Source organism: Cebidichthys violaceus, unplaced genomic scaffold (genome assembly GCF_023349555.1).
Source record: "Cebidichthys violaceus isolate CVI_PGR_0920_01 unplaced genomic scaffold, fCebVio1.0.p SCAF_13, whole genome shotgun sequence".
NCBI classification, from domain to species: Eukaryota; Metazoa; Chordata; class Actinopteri; order Perciformes; family Stichaeidae; genus Cebidichthys; species Cebidichthys violaceus.
The window spans coordinates 16,689,571-16,704,005 of record NW_027176296.1 but is presented as its reverse complement, the minus strand read 5'-3'; the positions used below and the strand labels follow the sequence as shown (position 1 = coordinate 16,704,005).

Here is a 14,435-nt window from a genome sequence, read left to right as displayed (position 1 = left end):
TACCAATTAACACGCAGGTGCGGTCGGGACGGAGCAGCAGAGCGTCCTGACGTCCTGAGAATGAATTAAAATGAGGAATCCACCCCAGTGTCAGACATGTTGACAACAACACACAGTAGAACCGGACCCTAGCTGGACCCAGCAGGACTGGATGTGACTTCGCTCCGTTGCCATGAACAGAGGATCGTTGCTGTGGATCAGTTGGAGATCTTTAGAACCGATTCGACATATGTTACATAACCCCGCAGTAAACAGAGTGTTAGAAGTTGATGTGAAAGTGTTGCCTAGTTTTGAAGACAACAGACGCTTTGGCAACATTATAATAGCACAATATAGGTCTGGCTCTTTAGCTGTGATATGTGTTCCACTTTCCTCGCTAGCTATATATAGTCCTTAACTGCGTCTTGTCTGCTGCTTGGTGCCGAGCAGCATACGCTCTGGTTTAATAGCGTCTTCTTTTTTTTTTTGCTGAGAATAGCTGCCTGCTTCGACGGAAGGACAGCGCCTAGGAAATCGAAACGGTAAAAAGGTAAAACAACGAGCTGAAAGCTCTTAGAACTGCAGAGTCAGGCGATCATTATCCGTGCGTTTGTCACTACGAGGGACGTCTTTCCCACAAAGACGTGGTCATTTGATCCATTGTAAATATTAGAATGTTGATGATAAGCAGCTTCAAATATATGTCGTCGAAGAATGAGGAGCCATACATTAGGGAAGCACCGGCACACGCTTTCAGTCCCGACACAGATATCTGGGATTTGGGATCATTCGAGCTTGACTTAAAACATGGCTTTCCTATATTTTCTAAAGCAAATATGCATCGTATATATAAAATAGAATAGGTCTCATTCTCACCAGCTATTTGAGTGAGTATAGACCCGATATACGGCCCTACAATCCCGTAAATGCATAATATGCATTTCAGCAGGTGTGTGTGTGTTTTGATGTGCGCAGTAATCCCTGTATTATAGGCTTCTTAAATACATGTTTGCGCCTCTCTAGCATCCCTAAGCGTATGTTTAAGCTTCCGTATCATGTATTGGGACTACTTACCTCACTGTAGGGGGCTTGGTTCATGTTGTAAACTTGAAAATGTTGCTCAACTGGAGTTAAACAAGCCCACTGAACAAACTAACTGTGGCCCCGGACGCATCGCTGCAGTGGAAAAGGACGTTAGGGTGACTTTTTGTAGGAAAGCTAATTACCATGTGATAGTTTATTTAATGTGTTACACTGCCACTAATCATGATCCAAACCACATTGCAGTGCTTGATTTGTTTATTCCACCATTGTTGTCATGTTGCATGCTAACGCTGCTGAAATAGTGGATTCATTTTGGGGAGTATCCTCTGCATTACCATGCAGATATAACATCAAAACACGAGGCTGGCATTATTTTATATATTTCTTATTATCAAACAAATGCCATTGGTTCCTATAGAACAGCTTGCACATGCATTGTTCCATTTTTTTTTTTTTTTTTAAAGGCTCTGTAATTCCCTAAAACAGCATGGTTACTGTAATATGTAGCAAACTGTGCATATATTGGACTATTTTCATCAGTGGATTAATCTACATTTGGTGCTCTTGTGAGTATTTGGGGCAGCAGGACGGTGAATGTGGGATTGAGTCAAACTACAGTGTGTGTGTGTGTGTGTGTGTGTGTGTGTGTGTGTGTGTGTGTGTGTGTGTGTGTGTGTGTGTGTGTGTGTGTGTGTGTGCGCGCGCGCGCGTGCATGCATGTGTGTTCGTTCATGGTAATGAAGGAACATGTCCCCGAGTGCAGAGTGTGGCTCTTACTTATGGACAACAATCTCTTAGCGCTACGGCACAGAGGAATAAAATGTATCAGGCTTTTGGATACACACACACACACACACACACACACACACACACACACACACACACACACACACACACACACACACACACAATGCTTGTAAATAGGATCAATTTACTAAACATGCAAAAACACTCTCCATGGTCTGCAGTAGCAGCCAGTAGTTTGTAGTTACATACAGCCAGGCAAGCAGGAAGGTACGGATCTGACTGGAAAACCACAGAATTTGTAAGTTGCTCTTCAGAGGCTGAAGTAATTTCCCTATTGGCTTTCAAATTCAGCTTCTGAGTCTGCGCACAGAGGCTCTGTCAGCGTCGTGCCTGGGAAAGAAAGAGTCCAACCAAGGCGAGAGGGAGGGAGGGAGGGGGGGGTGGTTTAATATAATACAGGCAGCACGTGTGAGCGGAATGAATAGGTTAGATAAGAGTCATGTTTACGGGCTGGTACACTTTGTCAATATCCATTACAACAAGGACCTATTTGTATTTCGTTGTGGTGTATCACAGTTGGGGAAGTTAAATCCCCCCTCCCCCCCCCCCCGTATACTTCGGCGTAGTGGTACGTCCCAGCCGTTGTCAGCCTCAGCCAGCCTCCTCTTGTCAGTGCTCTTCTTAAAATGAAGCTAGCAAGCCGGCGGCACCAGCGGCGGAAAAGGAGAGGGGACTGAAATGTAGAGCTGGCATCTACTTTCCACCGTTTAAAGGACGCTTTTATATATATGTGTACATATACACATATAGAGGGCCTTCATGAAGAGCCCCACGTTATTAACTCTATTATTATGTCGGAGGGAGCAGTGCTTTTTGTACACAGTTCGTCTATTTATTCCAGTCTGAAGCAGGAATTCAGATAGAAGACTTCTAAGTAGATAGATTAGCTTATCTAATCGAGTTTTTAATACGTCGGTTTGCTTTTGCCGCCCGTTCGCATTTTGTAAGGTTTTGTTCTTACCCTTTTTTTTTGTGGAGAAAGAGTGTCAGGTTAAGCCACACGCAAGCAATGTATAATACAGTCTGGACCACGGAGAAAGCCGGTGAGGAAGGAGACTGGAGGGACGTGATGATGCCCTACTCCACAGAGCTGATCTTCTATCTGGAGATGGACCAGCCGCCAGGTAAGGAGAGGCCTGTGACGGCAGAGCCCAATATCGGACACCAAAGTTGTGCTGGGGCTGTCTGGAGAGGTGTTGTGTTTGCTGTCCGTTCAAATCGTCGGAAAGTTTTAAAGCGTAACGTTTCCGGTCCCTGCCAGACTGTACGGGTCCCTGTCGACATCCAGGTCGTCGTTTTCTCGAGTGATTTCACTAGTGTCTCATTTATGGTGGTGTTTTCTTTTAGTTTGAATTATTTATTTATTTTTTTGCAGTGCATCATCATTGCCACAGTTTCGACATTAGCCTCGCATAATCATTTCTTTTGTTGTAGTGGCTAGCAGGTAACTTGAGCTTGAAAAAAACAACAGTATTTAACTGTTAAATGACAGTTTTCGGCACCAATGACAATGCTTTAAACGCATTTGTCTCTGTGTTTCTGGCTCTCCGGTGCTCCCGTTGTAACGTTAACGCGCCTTTTGTACGTGTATAAATGCATATTTCTTGCTGTGACACAGTGGCTGCAGCTCTCCTAAACTGCACTCGCAGACTCATTTAGGAGACAATAGTCCCCATGTAGTCCGTACACGGAGGTAGCCGATATCCTGCTTTGACCATCTGCATATAATGCGTGCTGATAGATGCATGACAAAGATGGCAGACATCGCAGCCCAAATTTATTTTGGACTAAACAGCCAAAAAAAAACAACCCCACCAACGCAGTTCTTTGTAGCCGAGTTTCCCTCTTGAAGCCATGTCTCTAATTTCTCCAACTACCTGCACATTTCCTGTTCTGTTATTAACGTTACTGCACAATGAAACCGTGTCATCCCGAAATTAGCTCTGTCCGGTGCCGACGACGGTTAAAGAGGAGGAGGGGGGGGGGATGGGACACGGGACACCGAGAACAGAAGGGGGGGAGGGGGGGCGGAACCGGGAATATAAAGTCCCGAGCGTTTCATAATCATAACATCAATTACTGACGTGCATCTGTACGTGCATGTGCCCCATCTCTAGCAAACTGTCACCCAGCATTGAATATGTTGCATTCATTCCTTCCTTCATTCAATAATTCCTCGGCAATTGTGCCCATGTCATTTGACTCCTACCCCCCTCTTCTCTCCCCCCTCTCTCTCTCTCCTCTCTCTCTCTTCTCTCCCCCCTGTGCACTGAATGGACCATGGCGCAGATGTGGGACGCTGTGTTGTTTCCAGGAGGCGCTGTTGAATGCAGTTTGCCCGGTAGCTCTGTCCCTTTCCCTCCCCCTCCCTCCCCTCCTTTCTCTCTCTCTCTCCTCCCCATTTATCCATTGAGATGTGCTGTATGTTCTGCAGCCACCATAAAGTGCAGCATTGTGTCCTATCTTTGGCATGTTGCAGAGATGATGCATAATAACAAAATACAAAAAATCCCCTACGGTGAAGAGGCTTTATCAAACAAAAGTATTTCAACCGTTAGCATCCACTGATTCAAACTGTTGGACGGTGTGTTTGTTGCGTGCACAGCTTAATTTTCTGGTGGGTTCGTGAAAACCTGAAGTGCTTTGTTGCTTCTTTCGTGTTGAGGTGTGTTGAAGTCCATGTGAAGTGGACTGGTGCAGTGTCTCCACTTTCCTCTTTTAAAGTTAACTCCTCCTTTTTTCTTTTTTGGCTTCCCGACTGAACGAGAGAGGCATCGATTGTCTTTCTTTCTTCCGTGTCCTCTCTCTCTCTCTCTCTCTCTCTCTCTCTCTCTCTCTCTCTCTCTCTCTCTCTCTCTCTCTCTCTCTCCCCCCCGCTTGACAGTCATTGTGTTGGGGCTACAGTAGAGTGAATGGACGGCGTGCTCCTCGACTCAATGCGTCGGATGTGTGAATGCAACACACTGGCTCTTTACTGGCGATTCACACACTTAACTGCCGCTGGACCCTTTTTGCTTATATAGCACCCGGAGCCATTCATTCATTCATTCATTCATTCATTCATTCACGCATGGGGTCATTGTCTTGGTTGACAAAGAGTAATGTTTAAAGAAGAAACATTTCATCCCAGCTTAATGAGCAATTGTGCTCCATGCTGTGAATAATGCAGTCCGCAAAGACTATATATATATATATATATATATATATATATATATATATATATATATATATATATAAAAAAGGTGCATTGTGCACTTTTGGAAAATCTATCTTTTTGACAATGCAGATGCACTTTTATCTCTGGCTCATACTTGCAGTGTGTTTTATACTACTATAGGTCTTTTTCTGTGTGTGTGTGTGTGTGTGTGTGTGTGTGTGTGTGTATGTGTGTCAGTCACCTCTTTTGCCTGAATGAGCTCCTCCTGTCTGCGCCTCACTGTGTGCCTCGTGTGTCTTTGTTTTGACATAACTGACATGTAATCTAAAGAGCTAAGGAGACGCGAGAAAGAGGCTGAGAGGCGAGGAGGAGTGGGAGAAACAACACAGAGAGAGGGAGAGAGGGAAGGAAGGGATGATGAAGAGACGTAGGGAGAGTAGATGACAAGCGTCCCGCAGAAGAGATTATGTACTTGCGCTTTGAATTGAATCGCGGAAGCCTCAGTGATGGTTATAGGGTGTGTGTGTGTGTGTGTGTGTGTGTGTGTGTGTGTGTGTGTGTGTGTGTGTGTGTGTGTGTGTGTGTGTGTGTGTGTGTGTGTGTGTAATGGATGGTGTGTGTGTGTGTGTGTGTGTGGGATGCGCGATGAGTCTCGTCTTCGGATGGAAAATCACTGTGACGTTATTGTTAAAGGACCATGCCAGAGGTTTCTGCATGTCTTTGCTTCTTTTACAGCTGTGCTGCACATCACCTCCCAGGTCTCCTCCAGCTGGCTTCTGTTCACATCCACCCAGCATAACTCCTCTTCATCACGCTTTACATCATGTCTGCAAAATCTGTGATAATGTAGTACAGATTTGACAAATCTACCTTGAGTATTATTATTATTCGCATGCAACAGTGATGCTACTTTGACAACAATACAAGCAGTAGAGCTGGTGAATAATAAACTAATGCTTCTGGAGCCAAATTAAATTTTTTCTTTATAGTTTTAAATGATTCTATCGCTGCGTTGCAAATATTGAAATTGATGCTCAACTATAATTTGCCCCAAATTGGCCATATTGTGATATATATATATATTGGAACAATGTTGCTGTTAATGATCTATCAACCGGCCCTGCATTAGTCTCTAATGAGGACCAGACTATAATAGATTTTTTCTACATGGTTGCACTCACCTTCAGAAGGAAAATGACGTCTTTAGTACAAGTGATCAAAGAAACCCTCTGAACAGATGTGCTGCTGCGCTGGATTAACGAACTGAAGCACAGCTCAAGTGCCGTCTTTTGATTTTTGAAGTGCAATACGTCGAGCAGAAATTGTTACCTGGGCTAAAAAAAAAAATATGCAGAACCTGCAGTATAGACCCGCCTCTATTGACATAAACGGCATGCACAGGCGGAGACGTCAAAGCCTAGGATCGGGTCGACGCGTCGTCCACGAGAGCCGTATTGTTATCCTGTCCATATGTCCCTGAGTGATTAGAGCTTTGTATCGGGATCATAATCTGAACATTAACGAGACACGCGCTCGGGCCAAAACTACTACACAATCCGCAATTAGTGTAGCCGTTTGACAAAAGAATCCCCCACTCAAGGTCCACTTACTGGAGCTTTCGACCGTATCGCACGGTCTTCCTCCAGCGGACATGGAGATGGACCTTTTTGACATTATGATTCAACTGTTGTTAGAACATGTAAGGGCTTGGTTTCAGCTTCTCGAATGTGAGGATTTGCTGCTTTTCTCTGTTTCCATACCGATGTAAATTTATTATCTATTAAGTTGTGGAGTGTTGGAGCTAATGTGTTAGAGCCCAGCCTATACACATGTCTTTAATCTTGCGTTTGAATTATAGACTCTTAAACACACATTGAGCTGCGAGTCGCCCTGTGTTTAATAGGAGACGACCTGTTGATTGAGCGCTCGACGCTGCACCGCTGCGTGTGTGTGTGTGTGCGTGTGTGCGTGTGTGATGTCCCAGAAGGAATTGATATACCACCGGGTAGCTCCGCCCCCCTCCTTTTCTTTCTTTCTTTCTTTCTTGCTCTGGCGAGGCACGCCCCCCTCGCTGCGTCCTGATTGGCCGAGGGGGCGGGCCTCTACGCGGGGATTAGTCAAGAGCGTCGGCCGTCTTTTAGGAGCAGCCTCGCTCTGCTCTTTTCTTCAGTCTGACTGAGCAGAGAGCAGGGGGAGGAGGTAGAGGAGGAGGAGGAGGTAGAGGAGGAGGAGAGAGACAGAGAGAGAGAGAGACAGTGTGTGTGAGAGAGAGAGAAGGAGGGAATCAGCTGAGAGACGAAAGACAGCATGCAGCTAACGGAGAGTGCGATGATTGAGGACGGTAGGCTCAGAGACACATTTCATCTTTTGGTGTTTATTCTACTTTTCCTTGTTGTTCCTCTTTTGTCTCTGCCTTTGTTTGTCTTTTTCTTCCTCACGCCTCACTTTTCCTCTTCCGTCCTGTGTGCATTTATTTGCAATGTTGACTACTTTCACACTTTCTTTGTCATATTTCTCTCCTCTTTCATGCTGTTGCAGTCCCCTCTTTGATTCTCCTTGCAGCACATGACTTAACACTTTGTGTGTGTGTGTGTGTGTGTGTGCGTGTTTGTCTTGTTTCTCTGTCGCTGAGTTTGCTTTTGTACTCGACAATTTGAGGAATTAGGTGCTGCAATGATAGGTCGATCCACAGAAAGTTGCTTATATAGCAAAAATAACAATTACTATCGGGTCCCAGTCTCTCAAATGTGAGGATTTGCGGTTTAATATTAATCTGAAAAATTGTGACGTTCACTATTTTCTGGCACTTTATAGGCTATATATACTGTATGTCTAATGTTGCAGCAATCTGGACTCTGATGTTTTTTTTAGAAAGCTGAAGAGTCTTTGCGCTGTAGAGCGTCTCCATGTGTGAGAGGTGTGTGCGCGTGACGCTGATACACACCCACAAACTGCTCACGCGCGCCACCTGCAGCTCCTCACTCCGTCCAGCTGTAAAGTCGTGGAAGTAGAACCGATCGGGTTCCTTCACGTGCTTTTAGAGTGTTTTTTTGCTTAAATTCTGCAGCGTGTGTCGTAATGTCTCTGCATGTAAACTGGTGTTGCAGTAAAGATCTTTGTTACCTGGCTGTCACGGTCAGCTGTGTGCACGCACAACTTTCAAAGCACCCCGTTTTTGTTTTTCTTGGCCAAAAAAAGATGAGCGAGGCTCGTGTCGATGCTCTGTGCGAGTGTTGATCGTGTGTGTGTGTGTGTGTGTGTGTGTGTGTGTGTGTCAGTCCGTGCTGACAGGCATTGTTCGGGGAGAGCTGTGGGCTTCTGCATGTGTGATGACCAGTGATATCGCTGTGTGTGTGTGTGTGTGTGTGTGTAGCTGAGCGCTGCTCCTTTGTCTGGTGAGGGTGAGGGGGAGGGAGGGGGGGGAGGAGGAGGAGGAGGGAGGCTGCGCTGATGGTCGCCTTTGTTCACCGTCCCTCTTGCTCCCTCTCAGAATTGTACGCAGTAGTTGAGACACATTTGTATTTGATTTTTTGCAGATTTAGAACAACGCCGTTGTGTGAGCTCTCATGTTTCCTGAGGCGTTCAGGTTCCGTCCTCTTGAGTGGGACGGCTGTCATTAGTGAGTTTGGCTTGTTTTAAGCAGGACAGAGGTTTTAAAGGAGCTCATCACACGCGTTGTCCAGTGAGTGGACGCTGCAGAGGTCACCCACTCTGCTTCATTTAATGCTTCAAGTTTCCAATGGAACCTTTGCAACAAAGGATCGTTTGCTGGTTCAACCTATGCATTTTTTTTATGTCGTTGTAAATTATGTGTTTCTTTAACTTTTGCTCAAATGACTTCAGCACATTTAAGATGTTTAACATTTTATTGAGGCATCAATTAAGCCTTAAAAAAAAAAAGATTCAAATAATTGTTAGTGAAAATGACAAAGGACCCACCTATTGTCCTTTATGTACGTTGTGGGGTCCATGTACTTCCACACTGGGAGCAACATGCAAACACACACACACAAACACACACACACACACACAGTGCATTTCAGTTATGTTAGAGCAGTGTTTTTCTATTTTTTTCTGTTTATCTAATTTTAAACCGTTTTTAATTTAATATGAAGTGGACCTCCTTTCTGTATTTACTTGGTGTGTGTGTGTGTGTGTGTGTGTGTGTGTGAGAGAGAGAGAGAGAGAGTGTAAAGTGATGACAGAGGGGAACAGTGCAGCTGCAGAATGACAGCTTCGGCTGCAGTAACTGGAGAGAGAGAGAGAGAGAGAGAGAGAGAGAGAGAGAGAGAGAGAGAGAGAGAGAGAGAGAGAGAGAGAGAGAGAGAGAGAGAGTGTGTAATTGTGACAACGTAGCGTAGTACACAGTAGTCGTATGGCCCTCTGGTGGTTATGGGGCTCTAAGCACCTTTTGAATGTCTCAGTTCTCAATCTAGATTAGTGATGATTTACACCAACACGTCCAAACCGGAGCTACAAGTGCAGTAAATACGGGTTTGCTTGAGTTTCCGCCATATTAATAACATCAGAACAAATTTAGGTACCATTTCCGTGGCGTTTTTCCATCCCACCCTTTGCATTGTGGGAATTCCCCATGTCTGTCATCCGTGTGAGCGTGTAGTCATTGGTGACGCCAGAATGTTCCGGAACGCTCCAGCTGAAGGAGAACCAGTGACATTTCAGGCTGCATTCATCAGCGGACTTTCCCTCTTTTAGTGTGCGTGTGCGTGTGCGTGTGCGTGTGTGTGTGTGTGTGTGTGTGTGTGTGTGTGTGTGAGCGAGAGAGCGCGTTTAAACTGATTTGTGATATAGGAGCTCTCCAGTAATTACACTGCTTAAACTGTATCCAGATGTGGATTCTGGATACTTCTAAAAACCTGTGTGTGTGTGTGTGTGTGTGTGTGTGTGTGTGTGTGTGTGTGTGTGTGTGTGTGTGTGTGTGTGTGTGTGTGTGTGTGTGTGTGTGTGTGTGTGTGTGTGTGTGTGTTGTGGGTCATGTTCAGGCTAGCTCTCTGTTTGGCACACAGCATGGCAGCAAACACAAGTACTTGTGTATGTTATTCTTAGGGCCTGTCCCGAAAACGTCTTTCGTCAAACAATACACTGTCCCAGAAATACCAGCGGTCCACAATATGTATTGACATGTTATGCCATCGGCGTAACGATATTAGCATAAAGAGATAAAACAGACTCTGGAGCTCGGTAAATAAGAAGTGCCGTGTCTGCGCACTGCGTGTAATCACAAAGGGAAATGTCGAGGTCAGTAGAAATGATTGAGGTCGCGTCCGTATATGGTGCCATACTTCCATAAGCTAATTATCCCCACGGGTCTGGTTAGAGTTCAGGCTGAATTCACCTTCACACTTTAAAGCGCTGCTGGCCAGGTGCATCTCTGAGTTTGTGGATTGCTTCATTGACCCCCAAACATCCGTCAATGCCGAGAAAACCCCGAAAATGCTCATTTTCTTGAACGTGTTCTGTTGTTTTTAGAATACCGGCTCGTTCACTGTCAATTTAACGAGCGAGTTGAACCGAGCCGCAAACCAGAAGAGTCGACTTTAACGTTATCTGCTGTGACATCAACGGTCCCTGCAGCCATGGAGGAGTTCAAAGACGAGAGAACCTCCATGAAAACAAACGTGTTGGCAGTCGTAACAAACTTCCTTCTCCCTCCTCGGGACCTAAAACGCCTCGCAGGCTCGTGTGTGTGTGTGTGTGTGTGTGTGTGTGTGTGTGTGTGTGTGTGTGTGTGTGTGTGTGTGTGTGTGTGTGTGTGTGTGTGTGTGTGTTGCATGTGCTTTATGACAGAATAATTACCGTGATGATGTATGGGCTGTACTTGTCATTCCACTGTTGGCCTGTGTGATTAATAGCAACTCGCTCGCCAACTGCACCGCTCCTGCATTTGTGGTGGAGGTGTAAAAAAAACCAGCTGCTGTATTACAATTTGCATATGAAGTGTGTGTGTGTGTGTGTCTGTGTGCGTGCATGTATGGAAAACATTGTCCAGCCTCTTCTGGTCACACAACGCTGTAAAGTAATGAAATATGAGAGTATTGACTCGAGTAGTAACAATGCTTGGATGGGTGGTTGACTTCAGGTTTCTTTGTGTTTCTGCAGCAAAGTCCAAGTTATGCAATGCATCCAATAGTAACTCATATTGCCTCTTTCTCTTCTCCAGCTCTTCCTCCCAAGCCGGCGAAGCCACAGCAGCCCTGCTCCGTCGGGTTGGGAGGGGGCAGCAGCAGCAGCAGCAGCAGCAGCAGCAGCAATGGCACCAAGGACGGAGGAGCGGGAGGCTCACTGCAGGAGGCCGAGTGGTACTGGGGAGACATATCCAGGTAACGCACTCCGAGCGGATTACAGCTCCATTCACAAACACTGTGTCCACCGACGATCTTCAAATGAGTCGTTTGTTTTACGCGCAAAGATTTAGTAAATGTTGTATCCTGAGAAATCTATCGTAGGAGTAGAGTAGGGATCTACTTCTTCTGCTTGTGAGGCAACTATGTAAATCTGATCCCTTAAATCACCAAAACAAAGGGTCGTGTTTGTGCGGTATACACTTTATTGTAAAGTTTCAGTAAATACTAGCATATTTCCCAGTGTCCTTAGAGTTGAGTTTCAGAACATCAGCAGAAACTTCTTGATGTTTGGCGACAGAAATCCTTTTTTTTCATAAAATCAGTAAAAGTGATGAGTCTGAGCTGTTGAGGCTAAGTGCAGGTTAGCTCTCAGCCACAATCCACACATACTTGAACGATAACCACACCTACAGTGCAGACAGCCAGTCTGCCACCTTTCTCTCTCTCACACACACACACACACACACACACACGAGGACCAGTCCCTCCCTCCCTCCCTCCGTCGTTTAACTGATGGACTGTTTACTTTTCGGCGTACGGCTGTGGGGAGAGTCCTCATCGCCTGCCGCTGATAATTGGAGGCAGACTTTTTCAAATGCAAACCATCTGTCCACGGATCACTCAACCGGTCCGAAACTCACCTTTTTGTATCGTTTTGTTTGTCTTCAGGGAGGAGGTGAACGATAAGCTCAGAGACATGCCCGACGGGACCTTCCTGGTTCGGGACGCTTCCACCAAGATGCAGGGCGACTACACGCTCACGCTGAGGTACGGTCCTGCTTCAGGTTGTCAGTGTGTTTTTAAAAACCACGGGGGGGGGGGGGGGGTACTTCTCCTGCTCCTGCCTTGATGCAGCCATCCTTCTAGTTAACTACAGATTGAGGGAAATCATGTGTTGAGAAGCATTTTGCTTACTCGGCATCCCTGGTAAATTGGAGCAAATCGCCCACTGCCCTGGAAATATAAAGTGCTTGAGGGGGGGGGGGGGACTAGAAGCCGTTAGTGTGAACGTTAAGAAGGATCATCTAACGTCGTTCTCATGTTCTCTTGCCTGTACCCGCTTTTTTTTTCCCTTTTCAGGAAAGGGGGAAACAACAAGCTGATAAAGATCTACCATCGGGACGGGAAGTACGGCTTCTCCGACCCGCTGACGTTCAGCTCGGTGGTGGAGCTCATCAGCCACTACAGACACGAGTCTCTGGCCCAGTACAACACCAAGCTGGACGTCAAACTCATGTACCCCATCTCCCGCTTCCAGCAGGTATGCACACACACACACACACACACAGTCTGTTTGTTATGACTTTATTTAAACCCATGTCTCAGCTGAGGCTTGGTTCTATCGTAGAGAATAAAACAAACGACATGTTGATGTGAGCAAGTCCCTGCAGCCGGTTCAACCTCTGCTGGAAAGCCTTTTTTTTTTTCAACCATCCCATACTTTTCACTATATATCGTAATTATGTGCACAGGAAACGTTTACAATGCAGTGGGCGGTCTGTTTAAAAAAAGGACAGTTCAGGTGTGATCACTTTGTTTAGAATAGTTCATAGTCTTTCTGGTAGCTCATGTTGGACTCCTCTGTGTCGGCTGCTGCTGGTCTCTGGTGATACAAATGTGATCACAACCAACAGAGACAACAACAACAAAAAGTCAGAATTTTTCTGTTGCATCTTGATCTTGAGGGCGTAACGCCCTCTTACTAACCCGTGAGTTTCTACGACATTGGAAACACCTTTCCAACCAGTGTCCTCTTTAACCCCTCCTCCTCCTCCTCCTCCTCCTCACCCGGTGGCTCTCGCTGGGTGTTTCCACTCCAAACTGCAGCGGCAGCAAGATCTCCACTCGCTGAAATATAGCCCCGCTTGCCGGGCCCCCGTCTTGCCACGCTCCCTAAATAATTGCACACATCCGCGGTGTCAAAGGGCACTCGTTGCATTTATTCCCTCGCTCCACTCGTTTGCCAGGCGAGTCATTACTCAGAGCGATGCATACCTTGCACCCAGGGCATCGTGGGTGGTTAATTAACGAGCCGCGCTGGCGGAAAACAGAATCGGGGGGGCGAAGGTAGCAAACGCGCTTGTGCGCTTCTTCCTGTAGTTTCTGTTGCACCGCTCGCTCTCTAATGTTTTTCCATTTCTACTCTCCCTCAACCCCCTCAGGACCAGCTGGTGAAGGAGGATAACATCGATGCTGTGGGGAAGAAGCTTCAGGAATACCACAATCAGTACCAGGAGAAGAGCAAAGAGTACGACAGACTGTACGAAGAATACACAAAGACGTCTCAGGTACACGCCGCGCCTTTAAGTGTCATTTAAGTTTCGCACGTTTGCCGTCCTGTCCACTCGCTTACCTCCTCCTCCCCCCCTCAGGAGATCCAGATGAAGCGGACGGCCATCGAAGCCTTCAACGAGACCATCAAGATCTTCGAGGAGCAGTGCCACACGCAGGAGCGCTACAGCAAGGACTACATCGAGCGCTTCCGGCGCGAGGGCAACGACAAGGAGATCGAGAGGATCATGATGAACTACGAGAAGCTCAAGTCTCGGCTCGGAGAGATCCACGACAGCAAGGTGCGCCTGGAGCAGGACCTGAAGACGCAAGCCATGGACAACCGAGAGACCGACAAAAAGATGAACAGCCTGAAGCCCGACCTCATACAGCTCCGCAAGATCAGGGACCAGTATCTAGTGTAAGTACCGAAGACCTGGTTCTCCCAGAGATTGTTCTGCTTCAGTTCTTGGAACGAGTCAAATTGCATTTCTGCAGAGCCGGCCTCAATCTGTGAACACATTTGTTCGGAGGCTCGCTAATTCAATTTCTGCTCAGTCTCATGTTTGCTCACTGCGTCATAAACGATGTTGTGACTGAAAGGATGTTGTGACTGAAAGAGACCTTTTGAACTGGATCCTATTAGTACTAATGTCTCTCTCTCTCTCTCCAGCTGGCTCAATCACAAAGGAGTTCGTCAAAAACGAATTAACGACTGGCTGGGAATCAAGAACGAAAACACTGACGAGTGAGTCTCCACTACGAGTTTTTCATCCCGCCGAACCGTTGCGTTAATTGAATCTGTCCTTAAA

The 14,435-nt window shown here is 46.3% G+C and overlaps 1 protein-coding gene across 3 annotated transcripts in view; it reads left to right on the top strand.

The window, feature by feature from the left end:
- pik3r3b (phosphoinositide-3-kinase, regulatory subunit 3b (gamma)) overlaps window positions 1–14,435 on the top strand; it is a 76,341-nt gene that overhangs the window by 53,675 nt on the left and 8,231 nt on the right. Inside the window, exons 1-7 of one of the 3 annotated variants that reach the window (XM_068707983.1) lie at window positions 2,457–2,954; window positions 11,169–11,328; window positions 12,022–12,120; window positions 12,433–12,613; window positions 13,515–13,640; window positions 13,725–14,044; window positions 14,297–14,371. In XM_068707983.1, the coding sequence (XP_068564084.1) occupies window positions 2,840–2,954; window positions 11,169–11,328; window positions 12,022–12,120; window positions 12,433–12,613; window positions 13,515–13,640; window positions 13,725–14,044; window positions 14,297–14,371 (1,076 nt within the window). In that variant the 5' untranslated portion in view covers window positions 2,457–2,839. Of the gene's footprint in view, window positions 1–2,456; window positions 2,955–6,993; window positions 7,329–11,168; window positions 11,329–12,021; window positions 12,121–12,432; window positions 12,614–13,514; window positions 13,641–13,724; window positions 14,045–14,296; window positions 14,372–14,435 lie in introns of those variants that run through there. The other 2 variants (XM_068707984.1, XM_068707985.1) reach the window with 2 other exon arrangements.